General features: G+C 48.5%; 1 protein-coding gene across 1 annotated transcript; it reads right to left on the bottom strand.

Annotated features, from left to right (window-relative positions):
* Positions 1 to 10,385: 10,385 nt before the first annotated feature.
* On the bottom strand, positions 10,386 to 12,620 carry LOC125952561 (rac GTPase-activating protein 1). Its single transcript, XM_049682100.1, has one exon. The coding sequence runs from the start codon at positions 12,585 to 12,587 to the stop codon at positions 10,623 to 10,625; it is 1,965 nt and encodes a 654-aa protein (XP_049538057.1). The 5' UTR covers positions 12,588 to 12,620; the 3' UTR covers positions 10,386 to 10,622.
* Between the last annotated feature and the right edge of the window lie 1,447 nt (positions 12,621 to 14,067).

Here is a 14,067-nt window from a genome sequence, read left to right as displayed (position 1 = left end):
CTAGGACCGGTCGTGACTCCACTTTGTTCCCGAGGTATCGGCTGCGGCTTACCTCTGGGTCCCTGGGGGCGGTGATAACACCGTCCCGGTTAGGGGAGGCCCGGGTGGTGAGGCATATTTCACGACCGATTTTACACCCACTGTCGTTGTTTGATACCACCGTGGCTGCTGTGCGTGAGTGTCTGCTGGTGTAAATCTGCGTGTAATGTTATTATAAACGGTTCTGCTGCTTCATCCTTCATCCTGCGACGGCAGCCGCACCCGGTTGCAAAGTCCCACAACAGCCGCGCTTAGGGCCCTGAAGCATCCAAGGAACCCATGATCGGGCGTTCTTGGAAGGAAGGTCTGCCTGTGTCGGCGGCCATGGGATGGGTGCTTCAGAAAGAAAGCTTGAAAGACAAAAAAAGGGAAAATATCTCCTGTTTCGCCCTCTATATCGGGGATGTCGAACCCGAAAAACAAAACCCCCCCGAAAAAAAAAACCCTTTCCGAAAGGCAAAATGAATATCTGGTTTGTGTTTCGTTTCAGCTCCGCCCGATGGGGCCACGCGTGCCCGAAGGAGAGTTTATTGTCGTCACGCACACCAGGCCGGGGGGCTTTGCGTGGCCGGGGGACGACGAGTGTGAAGAATCAGCTCTTGATAGAATTATGTAGCTAAGGACGTATTTATCTTCTTGGCGCCGTGCCATAACAAAAGCGTGGAGTGCGGCTCCGGTGGCGGCCTTTCGCAGAACACACGTGTGAAGGGATGCCGCGTGGGCGGTGGGACATATAAACCCGGCGCGACCGAATGACGGGGACTTTATTGGCCAAATTGAGAATCACTTCGCACGCAGAGTCGTGAATGAGGGGGAGGCGGCGGAGAAGGAGCCACATAATTGAGCAAGAATCGTCGGTTGTTGTTGGGTGAGCGAACGAACGGTTTCTCTTTCTTTCTGGCTGCCCAGGCCATGGTCGTAAAGTCGCGTACGGAGGGAAGGTGTAACGATACGCCATAAATTAGCTTTTCATTCTTGGTCTAGTGCAAACCAATGTTGGATTATGGCGGGGCTTTCCTCCGGGAAAGAATGAATAAGAATAAGCGCGGGAAGCGTCGAGTGCAGAAATTATCGAGATTGTCAATAATAAGCTTTTGTGTGATTTTTGCCCTTTGGAGGCACCTTTTCTCATCAAAATCAATCAATAGACATGTGCCAAAGAATACCGTTTGTGATGATTGACTAACCGGAGGGTATATATATACATATTTCCTTTTGAACAACCAACGGGAAACAATAAACCGTATCGAGTGAAACCGTTGCCAAACGTTCAGTTTGCCGGCGCACCGAACCAATGGAGACGCCTGGCCGGTTGTACGAGGGCACGTTGCCTGTTCCGGTGCGAGCATAACAGGATTGTGATTGATGTGATCAGATTCTTTCGCACGACCGTGAGTGTCACCGACTGCTGGCTTGTGTGGTGGGGCGTGGGCTGATTGTCAAATTATTCTTTGCCTGTTCCGGGGAGGAGAAGACGAAACAAAATTCCGATTTTCCGCGCACAGCCCTTCTCGCTGTCGTAGCGTTGCCAAGGGGAATAGGTGATCGTAAGAAACTTGATACCACCGTACCAGGTACATAGGACACACGATGTCGGTGCTTAGGTCGGTCGGTGATTAGATCGAGAGGACCCAATTGCCATGACAAAGCTGTACCACCACCACCAACACCAGTTGCCCGCTTAAGCTGGAACTGGAGCGCCTTCAAGGCCAGCGAAAACTTTTCGCTTCGTTCTAAATCGTTTTACAGCCTCTATCGGTAGTAACGGTAGGAGACTTGATGTAGACCGGAGGCTTCCCCAGCTCACAGGAGGAGGAGGAGAAGAAGATAGAGAAAAAGAGATTCGACAGTCTAGGCTAACGAAGGGTCTCGAGTAAGGTACAAAAGAAAATTCTTTAAAAATATGCCCAATATCATACCCGAGCAGCAGGATGATGGACACTGGAGTCCATGAAGATGATAGCGAGAGAGAGAGAGAGAGGGAGACAACTCGTGTCAGGAGCGAGTGCTCGCGTCGCTCGTGGATGGCAACAAGAATGGATGGAGGTCGCGGTGCCGAGGCAACACAGATTGAAGTGAAAAATTCGATAAATTTATTATCTGCCGTCTTTGACGAAGATACGCCTTCGTCAGTCCGTCAGTAGGCAATGATAACGAAAACACCAACACCTGACGATAGCATAAGCAGGAGAGGGACGGCGCTTCTGGGATCTTTATCCGAACGGCGCCTCGTCCTTTAAAAGTATTTCTAGCCGTAACATTGCATTGCCTCCGGTGCGTTGCCTGAAAGGACATCATCAGCACCATCACCATCATTATCATCATCATCATTATCATCATTGGCGGTCCCTGTCATACGGTACACGGTACGACCGTGTCCTTGGAACGTGGGAGAGAGTTCTTCGTCGTCATATCACTCACACACTCTCAGCGTATTGGCTGGCTTCTTTGAGCACGCGGTAAAACTCCTTTATTCGTTTAACGCCTCTCGGTTCCTATTACCATCCCGAAAGGTTGCTGTTTAACGAACAATCCACTGACCTCTCTCCCCCGAGGGCCTTGCTTGTGTGTCGATGCAACGGGAGCAAGAACAGTAATTGAATTTAAAGAACCGAACAATTGTAGAATTTTCAGGAAAATAACGATACGGTGACATTTCGGCGCGACCGCGTAGCTTTTCGGGGTGATATTTTGCGTTTAACAAATTTCGCGACTGTTTCTTGCATCGTTTTAAGGTCATCCGTTCGTTCTTTACGGGATTAGACAACTATTTCACAATTGATTATGATGATAATCATGCGAATGTTCTGCAGACGAGAACCTTAGAACCATCGCTGAATGTTTGAAGAATCCAAAGAAGCATACTTAGTTATCCAGCCCTTCAATCGATGCAGAATGGCGTTATCCGATCGATTTTGTTATCGATCTAACGCCACACATCCGGGCGTCTTTAAGGCGATGGCATCTTTGGCAAAGTCCCACAAATCCTGCCCCATGAAGTGTTGGGCCTATTCGTCGTAAAATGATATCCCACTGGGAGACCGTTCGTGCGCGTCTCAAAGGATGCCGCTAGAGAGGGTGCGCCAGTACATGACTCCCCGATGCCAATATGAGCGGAAATGATTGATGTACCCTGTGTTTGCCCTAGGCCCATTGGAAAAAGAAGAGTTCTAAAAACATGTTCGACCACCGATCGGCATAATGCTGCTTAGATGGCGAGCATCGAGCACATTTATGCTACTTTAAAGAAATTTTGGCGCTAACTCGCGCGTGTGTTTGTGTGTCTTAACAAAGGCCCTGATAATGCTTGATGCAGGAATTTGGAGCATTCTAATACGTGCAAAACATTTCCATCCACGGTATTCTCGCAGCCATCATCTACAAATACGATTCGAATTGAATTCTCTTTAGGTTAGCCATCTTCTAAACAACAAAACTTTCCTCAGTACAATGTGCCTCCTATGGTCGGTGCTATACCATCTAGCCATTTCTTTTTAAAGAACATGCCCTACGGGAAACTGAATAGGCCAGGAGTGGGTGGACCTTGGGATAGACTTTGTCTTTGGTCATTTGGATGTGACCTGGTTCGCCGCCCGTTACGTAAAAGCCTAGAGCAGGTGTAAACCGGGTGTACTACCGGCGCGGAAAGTGGAAACGTGCAGCAGATATAAGTCAAGAGATTTGAAAACCTCGCACGCGTCGTCGCTCCGGGACTCCGGGACTCCGGGACGTTCCGGGTGGCGCGGAATAAGAGCAAAACAACACTTGGAAATGGAAACATAAATTCAAATAAACAGAAATGCCCACCACACAGTGGATTCGCCCAACGGCACAAGTCCGTGGTTGCCACGAGGCTAGAGGATTGGAGAAGAAAAATGTTCCCTCAAGTTTACCTCTTCTCTTCTTCTCCTGTCAGCTTCATGGCCACTCGGAAGCCTTCAAAAAAAGGTGGAACCCAACAAAGAATCACGTCCTAGAACGGGCTTTCGGAGGAAAGTGTTGAGAAATGGGACTTTTGTTTTGAGGAGAGGAAGGACGGATAGCGAAGGACGAAGGAGTACCACCGTGGTGAAGCCCCGTTTTGAAGGAATCTGTATTCATTTGTATTTTGTTTGTTTTGATCCTTTTTGGCGAAAGTAAAAGGGAAGCCAACAGTGTCCTCAACTCTGGACGTCATTCTGGGCCTCAGAAGAACACAACCATTATTCTCTAGCCGTATTTGGCAAAGACAAGGGAATGCAGCTATAACGTCAAGCCAAAATTTGTACCACTCTTCGACATAACATTGCACATCGTCTATCATCTACATTCTCTAATAAATTCCCGTCTAATGATGCGATGGCGAGATGCGTACCTCGTAAAATGGGTCAGCAATGGCTTTACAAAGCAAACTGTGTGCTACTTACAAAACAATGGTGCCGATCGTGGACCATTTTTTGGCCCGAGCACGGCGTGACCGAGAACTTTAGCGAAAGAATCAGAATCGGGAAATGGGGACACTTACATCATTTGAAATGGATCCTCGTAGAAGCTATTTTCAATATCTATACTGCTGGCGCTATTGTTGCTGAAATGGTGGGTATTAAGGTGATTGTTGTTAATGGTGCTGGTACTGTTGTGATGATGGTGCGGATGGTGATGGTTGTGGTGTGTCGCGTGGTGATGCCCATTCGCTGCCGTCGTCACGATGGCCACGTCGAGCGTGCTGTTGATGGTGCCATTGGTATTGTTGTTATTGCTGTTGCCGGCACTACGGCTACTACTGTTGCTGCTACTGCTGTTGTTGTTGTTGTTACTGCTGCTGTTGGTAGTGCTACTACTACTGTTGTTGTTGTTGTTGTTGATGTTGTTGCTATTGTGACCAACTTCACCAGCACCTAGTGGCAGCTGATGGTGCACGAGCGGTACGTGTGGAAGCAGGGCACGCTCGTGGCAATCGAGTGCCGAAGAGGCGGACGCGATGATATCGAGCGTGGTCGAAATTTGATCCACATCCGTCCCATGACACGGTCCGCCCAGTTCCGGTGATTTGCTGACATTGCTCTGGAGTGCTGCCCCCGTTTCTGGCATCGTGATGGCACTGTGAAGGTGCAGCTGGCTGCTTTGGCTGACCTGGGCGGAGAGGGTTGCGGCCGATGCTGCCGCGGCCTCACCTTCGCCGCGCATCACTATGATGACATCGGTGAGCGCGGTGATGTAGTTCTTGGCCAGTGTCAACGTTTCGATCTTGGAAAGGCGACGCTCCTTCTTCACGTGCGGTATGACTTCCCGGAGTGACTAACGAGAGCGCATGGGGAAGGAAAAAGGAAGAATTAGATTTGGTTTTATCAAACTCCCGGTACCGGCATCGGCCCCTACACATCAAGATCGTCAACGCCAAGATTGACGCTCGTATCGTATAACAATAGATCGCAAGTTGCGTCAAGAAGCGAAACGTCCACGAAAGGGAGCGAGGGTATGTCCCATTCTAAGAAGTTACCCCTTCAGTGTCCGATGCAATGGAAGGGATACTGCAACCCGATAACAACTCACCTGAAACGCGTCGTTTAGACTGTGCATCCGCATTCGTTCACGCTCGTTCGATTCCAATCGCCGCAGGTTCCGTTCCTTTGCATTGAGGGCACCCTTCCGACGGCGGGCCGCACTATTGCTGCTGCTACCATTTCCGTTTCCATTGGCACCTGCCGCCGACCGGCCACCATTGCTGCCTCGACTCCCGGTGCGACTGCTGCCGCAACTCGTATCATCGCTTTGTGAGCTTGAATCTGTCATGTCCGGATCGATCGTTGGTTCCTGTCGCCAAGGGATCATAGACAAGAGGATGGCGGAAAGGATTAATCTTTTCAGTTCTTCTACCGAACCCATTTGGTTGTCATGTTTGTCCGGCTCAGAGATTAAAGCAGAAAGTTGTGGAGTATGTGCTCTCAACTCAAATTTAGTTGAGGACGCTTGGAATTTTCCAAAAGATTGTAGGAAGTTATCTAAATCGCAAATTGCACTTGCGGGACCGGACGCTGACCACGATTATGGGAACATGCAACTGACCTACTATTCCATTCCTTCCGTTTACTCCGGGGACCAAAAAATATTTGAAACAGAATCCCAAGCCATAAACCGATGAACATCCTTCCCTATAAACGAGGTCACCGTTAGAACTTGTTTCGTGCCGGTAAATGGTTCCGTTTTTTTTGTTTGTTGTTCGCAGTTTTGCCTTCAGACGGTGTTTTTGTGTTGTATTCATCTCCTTCAGCCAGCGCTCGCTCAGAGTCCGAAAACGTGGATGCAATGCAATATACCGGAACCGGATTCCAGGCACGATTATCATTATGACAGAGCAAACAAACCGTTTAATATGCCGTAACGTAGAACGGCGTGTCGCTGGCGCGAGCCGCAGCACCAGCCGATGGCATAGCATCCGGGGAGGCCTCAATTTTGATCGAGTTTCGGATACCGCCACAATGCGAAGGATGCGCTTGCGAAGGTGTGTGCAACCCCAGGCTGAACTGGTCACCGGCTCAACTGTGGCTGTACGTGGTCGATAGCGAAAGGTGGGAGTGAATCACCCGCAAGCGAGGTCGGGTGGGAAAATCGGGGTTTGCGCTCCACGTCCGGTGCTCGATATCGATTTCAGTAATTAGAGTCGTAAAAAAGTTTGTGGACTATGGAGCTTATTTTTATCACGAAATAAAACTCCCGTACCGTTGGATCGCACCGGCCAGTAGACTAGAGAGGACCCCACTCGATGGGGATTGGCGGTTGGTTGATGGAAACAAATTGAAAATGGATTAAAGATCCTGTGAACGTGAACCAAACATTAATCGATTGAGCAAAGTAGCCTGTTCGTAGCCAAGCACGAAAGGATCAGAAAAAAGTTGAAGAGCAGGACAGAGTACAGGGACCTTCAAAAGCGTGATTAGCCAGGCCCATTGTTAATTAAAAATTAATTTAAGACGTCAACATCGACGATTGATCTGGGAAATCAAAAAAAAGAAGGATGCAGCGGATTCGCTTACCATTTTCATTCGTCTGGTCGCTCGCTTTGGCCGCGAGGTACTCCGTAGTGTCACACCATCGGTATGCTCGGAAAGTGGTTCGGTTTGCAACAGAATCGTGGACTCATCCTGCTGCTGCTGCAGATCATCCTCCTGAAGCCGGTGATGATGGTGGTGCTGGTGGGGAAGGTGGTTATGCTGGTGTGTGCCCTGCTGCGGATGAAGACGATGCAGATGATGATCGTGATTGTGGTGATGCTGTTGCTGCTGTTGGTTAAGGTGTTGGTACAGGTTGTGCTGATTGTTGGCATGGTGCTGAGTGTTAAGACCACCACCGCCGTTGCTGCCACTGCCATTGATGATACCGTTGGTGGAACCGTTCGAGGCAAGCTCGTAGAAGCCGCTGGTGTCGGATGATTCCGCTATTTCAGCCGCCGCCAGCTGAACGCTGTGCTTATCGTCGGACAGGTCAGAGCGCATCGTTTGACCGAAATTGGGAAGTGTCTACACGTGGAGTAAAGGTCACGCTTAGCGTGATTCGGCCGGCAAACAACTACGACCCACAAGCGGCCATTCGGTGGAGCACAACGGTGAGCTCACTTTAGTGAAATTGTCTTCGTCCCTCTGCACGCGCTTGTCCTGTGAATGGAGAACGAAACATGCCGTAAATTCAACAAAGTTTAAAGGCATTCTCGGGGAATCCTGGTAAACCACGAGAAATGTAACGTGTCCTTTCTGTTTCTGGAATCCACAATTCTTCAGCGCATTCCATCTGCTCGCTATTTCAGTGGAATTCATATTCAGGTGTTATCAAGAATTCACGGGGAAATGGGAGGAAAAAGAAAGAAAGACCGATAGAAGGGGTAAAGATTATAAAACACTTCCGGACCAATTTAGTTCGCAATCTATTTTGATTTCATGATTAATTTGAAGACACGGCCGATCCCGGGCGGACGGACTGGAAGGGCAGAAATATGCTTGAGGGTAGCCACAGGCTTCCAGCAAGCTGGCCGAGACCCGACCGAGAACATTTCAACATCCATCGTCCATGGACTGCTGGACGTGAGGAGGGTGTGAGGCAATCTGCGGCGTTCTGCTACTCCAACGCAACGCTCAGCACCGGGTACCGGGCACATTGTTCTAGCGCTTGCCATTTTAATAATCCCGCTAAAGTGAAGGGAAGGAAGTGGTTGGATGGCAACCACTAACGTTGGGCAGATTATCACCGAGGGATCCGACGATGGACGCCGGTCGTTCCACAACCGGCGGCATTAGTGTAGTTCAACACCCGGGGAGAAGAAGAGAGATGATAGAACGTGTTTTTCTTCCGGTAAGCATGCCGGGTTTTGAGCAAAAAATAAAGGGCAAACCAGCGAAGAACGAATCGCTTCGTTCCGTTTCTTTCCTCTGTTTTGCATGCCTCCCAAAGGGATGCGGGCAAAACCCAAACATCCTTTCCATTGCCATTGGATTAACGAGTTACAACCGACCAGCAGACACGGCCACTGGCCAAGGTGGTGCTGATGATGGTGATGACGATGACAAGAAAATGAATCTTCATTCTGATTAGCGTTCCCAGAGCAGCAATCTGCAAAGAAGAAGAAAGTAAACGATGGCCAAGTTTGCTGTCCAGCAGCCGGAATAGCGGAACGCTGTTTTGCAGATAGCGAGTTTTATCCCGTTATAATTCGCCCTTTGGATGATTTTTTCCAGGCGTGAAAATTCTTCTGTGACTCATAAAAATGCAGCCAAACATTCTTGGATAAGAAGCAGATTAGCTATTTGAAGCGAAACTCTTGTATTATCTTGCTGCAAACACGATTGATAACTACTTAAGGTTGAATATTAGAATAACTTATGAGGAAACAATCAAATTTTGTTTTGAACCAGTTCTCCGAACCATCAGCATGAAGCATGTGATGTTTCTGTTAATAATGCAGCATAAGGGCTTCTTCCAAAGGACTATGGATAACACTATCTCTGATGAGTAGTTTCGCATCTACTACGGCTAATAAGGGAACTATCTGAAAAATGTAGAACATGACACAAAATAAATCATATTTATTAATAAAACTTGATGAAGAAGGTACGACTTGTGAAGGATAAAATGCGGTACTCTTGTACGATGAAGTTTGTTTGAAGAGTCTAAACAGCACCGAAAATGAAAAAAAGAATTCCGTAGGATACCGATTCGGTTAACTCTAAACAAAGTTTTGCATTAATTATGCGATGATGCTTCTAAGAAGACCAATGTGTGATAAAACAGCGCTTTGTAGTGCTTACGACACCTAACTAGAATTGAATCCTATTAAGCGCTAATCACAAGCGATCATAGGCGTGCCAGTAGATGGTTTTCCATTGCCAGCACATTTCGGAACCGTCCCAACGATAACTTATTCAACATCGATAGTTCATCTGATAGTCCGATACCAAAAAGGCCGGAATTAGTATACGAATCCGCACCATCCACCCATTATCGTGCATGCGTTCGAGATGGTTCGCGACCAACGACGAACCACTCCCACACAAAAAGTTATTTGTTCCTAAACAGTTTCGGTAGAAACCAAACAGAGCAAGTAGTCAAGGGGCTGCCACTAATTAAGGACGTGCGAGTAATTAAATTATAACACCCTCGGAGCTAGACACAGGGCAGCCAGCACCACAGGATCCAGAATACAGCCCTCCGGTTCTATTTAGAGTGATTCATTAAAAATTGAACGGTTGAGGGAATTGAAGAAGCGGTAGCTCGCATACATGTGACCACCGACCGATTGTCCGAAGGCCACCGTTAACACCGGTCGCCGGTTCGTTGTTGTTTCCACGAAGGAACGCATGGCGATTGGACGATTGCTGGCCGGATGATGGGTGACGCGACGGTGAAACAAAGCAATAACTTCGGACCGCAGAAGTAGAGGACCTGCGGCGCTGATGGAAACAAATTGAATCATATCCCGCTGAGATTATATTTCTCTAATTTAGCCAATCCAGCAGCAGCTTTTCCCGAGGACCGTCCCGTTTCCGTTTGGGGTCGTAAGGAAGTTTGTCAATTCTTTCGGGAGTAGGTTGACGGCCACGGCTGTCTGATAAGGTTGGTTCAATCAATTTTCTGTTGCTCGATACAATTGGACACAAATTAAAAGTACATTCATCAGCTACTGGTGTGCGCTCTTTTTCCCCCGAGAAAGAGAGCCCGCTCGGAACTAGCACACGCTGTGGGACCAAGAGTTAATCAAGAAATTAATCAACCTTGAAAGAGTGATACGATGAGGAGAACCCCTTAACGCCAAAATAATCGACGAATGCAACGCACGTCGGAAGAGGTTTGGTTAGTTGAAACGTTTATTATATGATTATTACTTCCTAAATGGAAACGGAAATGATGTAAACAACAATGTTAATACGGATACCCGATGCACACGCGCATGAGTCACACGTGTAAGAGAGCAGGAGAATTAAGTAAGAGCCAAAGGATATCCCCTTAAGTAAAGGCTGTTCACTTAGTTTCTCTGACGAATTCAAATGTTATTCCACTGCTTTGCGATGTCCACTGGCAGCTCATTCGTCCAACGTCCTTCGCGTCGTCGTTCACGGTCAATTATCCTTGGACGTTTTGTATGGTGGGGTGGCGTAGTACTTTCTGTCCTTCCGCGGTCGGCGCAGGATCGGAGTTTCTTGGGAACGCGATTTGGACATCGGTACCGGCTGCTGGCCAGTGCGTTGCGCGTTCATCTGGGGTGGTACGTTTTCCCCATCGCTGCTACTCCATTGTAGCATAATGAACCGGCTCCAGTAGTCGGTCGAGATGTGCAGCATACCGTTGACGATGTTGAACTGGGTGCATGTTTCAGCGAACGTTTCCTGTAGAGTCAGATCGGGGCGCGAATAGCCGCAGATGGTGGGTGCGAACACCCGGGCCAAATTCTCCACCGGCATCTTAGCGCACGCGGACTGGGCAATGCGCTGGAAGTGCAGCATAAGGAAGGCGAGTGTGTCGCGGTTCGGTGCCGGCATTTGCTCGATGAGCTGACACAGCTGTTCCCTGGTACGGTTGCTCATACCGGTTTGGCCTGTCGAAGGATTGCTCTGCTGCGGCTCGCTGGAGACAATGCGAGTAAACTCAGGCAACATACTGGCCGGTATCAGTGGCTCACGCAGCGTGCGCAAAAAGTCCTTAATGCATCCGCAGAGTACGTGCACGTCGATCTGTCCCAGGGTCGGTATTGATTTGCCTCGCAGGAACTTTTCCTTCAATGATCGCACTTCACGATCAGTGGCCGACACACGGTACAGGCCAACTTCGGTAAGGCCTCGATTTTCAATCTCACTGACGCAGTGCACTATGAGCGCCGGGATGCGAGGGCTGGACTGTGGACAGTAATCCTCTAGATCGCCTAGTGCGCCACTGACTGGAGGTGCCAGTGGTGTAGATCCTGCTCCTGCCGTTGCCACTCCGGATGTTCCACGCCGTGAAGCAGACTTCGATTGCAGTGGAACGCACGCGAACGTGGTCTCACGGCAGTGACTGTGGAACACCGCCTTACATTCACGACAACGCAGCCCACTGGAACCGAAGCGGATCCGCTGCTGGCAATGATTGCATGTCTCCGGTGCGATAAACGTGCGGCCGGTCAGTTCGTGATTGCGCTGGATGACCGTTTTCTTCGGTGTTTCCTTTGGTTCGACGTTCGGTGCAGCATTGACAATTGTGGCGGCCGTAGAGTTTGACGAAGCGCAGCTTACGGGCTGCAGCGGGGGCAAAAGTTGTGGTGCCGTCGTTCGGAACGTCGATTCTGCCATAATAGGCCCTCCGTCTGTGCCGGTCGGGACCGTAACCTTGGCATGCGCAATGATCTGTCCTTCGCCGGAATGCGTGTAATCCTCCTTTCTCATCGTGGTTGTTGTTTCCATGTGTTTGGCCTCCGGAACCGGAGGACGCGTGAAACTAACGTTGTTGTTGTTGTTATTCGGGAACGACGGACGGTGTTTCTTCCAAGACTTTCGCTTCGCCTGCATCTTCAACGGTTCCAGGAAGTCGTCTTCCGACTGGGTTAGCGAAAGATCGACCAGGAACGATCCGGTCGAGTTGATATCGTTGTCCACTGCACCGCCACCGCCCCCGCCAGTCATTTCCCCTTCGTGATGACCACCGTAAGCGTGGCGCGATCTACGTCTCGATTCCGTAGCGAACTCGGCCAGCCGGACGCGCGTTTCATCGCGCAGCGTGTGCTCGTTCCTCACGATATCGCACACGGCCATCATCTTGTGTTCCATCGTGTCGCGTTCCTTCTCCGCGAGTCGGCGTGCCTTCGTTTCCGTCTCCAGCAGCTTACGGGCGTGGCAGAGTTTCGATTCCAGGTTGGTGATGCTGCGCAACGCGTTGTCCACTTCTCGCTGCAGACGCTGTGCCTCGTCGATCGATTTTAGCCACTGCATCCGGCACTGATCTTGGAGTTGCACGAACCGCAGAAACTCCACCTCGGCCGCTCCATCGCGCAAAACGTCGCTCGAACGGCGCAGTTCGTCGAATTGAGCCACCAGCGATAGCTCGGTCGACATTTTCAACACATTAATCCACTCCAACAGCAATTTCTTAAAATTCCACTTTTCACCGTTAACAAACACAAAAACCCAAGCCGACTGCGATTTTTCGAATGGCCGACGACCGTTACCCCGCTGTCAAACGGTTGTCAAACGGATGACAGCGCAGCTAAGCAAAGTGCGTCGTTTCCAAAGGGTCGTTTTTGTAAACAAATATTTGAAAAAACTCGTTGTTCCTAAAAAAATTAAACATATTTTTTCTTCTTCCAATAATATGTTCAAATCTATGCTAAAAAAACAGAAGCATGCCATAGCACCTTCCGATCCATTTTTTTCGCTTGCGATGGCGCTGTTCTAGGTTAAGTGAGTGTCATAACCAGTCACCGCCTTGTAAACGGCGTTATTATCATTGGCCCATGCGATGGGAAGCAAAAACGGCTATAAAATAAGCGTGAAGCGGAGAAACATGAACACTTCCTCGGGATCGGGTTCCCAGAAGTTCTCGAGTGAGTTGTGAATGGAGAAGAGGATGAAAAAATACTACCTCCCATCGTAAAGACAGAGAAGCATAAAGCGCACTTATCGAATGATGATGGGTCGTAAAAAAATTGCACAGAAGCACGCTACTAGCGCGAAACATAGTGTGAGCATAGTTGGAAAGAGAATAAACGATGTCGACGCATATTTTCCATACATATGACCCTTATCCTCACGACTTTATAAAAGTCCTCCTTTTGCGGACCTTCACTTCGGCCACGAGAAATTTCAAAGTTTTAAATAACACTGTTGTAAAGGTTGTAAAAAATGATATATCCTTCGAAATGCTTTAAAGCACGACACCAGAAAGATAGAATATCAGTCAAAAAACTGTATAAGTATTTCGCACACTTTGACTCTACGTTAATTAGTCGAACTTTCGTTGGATGCTAGAGAAAATATTTCCTTCACATTCTATCCGTGACCGAAGTGGTTAAAATTAATCGAGTAATTATATTTTTTCCAGCTAAACTTCTGCTGCGGTTTTGCCAGTAAGTACGACCATCCGTCAAGCGGACCAGTCGCCGTTATTAGGGATAATTAATCCTAGGACACAAACAGGGCTTCGAAGATAACGCACGAAGTACGAGTCGATGCTTCTTGTGGGCATTGCGGTCAACTTGTCGCTTCATTTTTGCTTCGTGCCACTTTCGCGCTATCTAAGAGAAGTTTTTTTTTTTAAATATTCACCATAACATCCAGACACTTATTCTGCGACAAAGTTTATAAGGATTGCCGCAGCTACTAGAGAGATGATTCTAATTTTACAAAAGGTCTTAAGATCGCATCAGTTTGAGCATTATCCTTCGACTAAAGAAAGATTTTTTACCAAGGTATGAGTCGGTTTCTACTTACCAGCATTGTTAATGCGATTTTATTAAGCCTAACACGTATTGGAACTACAGCAGTATGCAGGTTTAATGCTTAGTAAAAGATACCTGACACGCACGGGGAGTCCAAA

The sequence above is a fragment of the Anopheles darlingi genome, chromosome 2 (assembly GCF_943734745.1).
Source record: "Anopheles darlingi chromosome 2, idAnoDarlMG_H_01, whole genome shotgun sequence".
Classification (NCBI taxonomy): domain Eukaryota; kingdom Metazoa; phylum Arthropoda; class Insecta; order Diptera; family Culicidae; genus Anopheles; species Anopheles darlingi.
This window is presented reverse-complemented; position numbering and strand designations above follow the sequence as displayed.

Excerpts from the sequence above, each read along its gene's own strand:
- LOC125952561 (XM_049682100.1), bottom strand. The coding sequence starts at position 12,587 with ATGTCGACCGAGCTATCGCTGGTGGCTCAATTCGACGAACTGCGCCGT.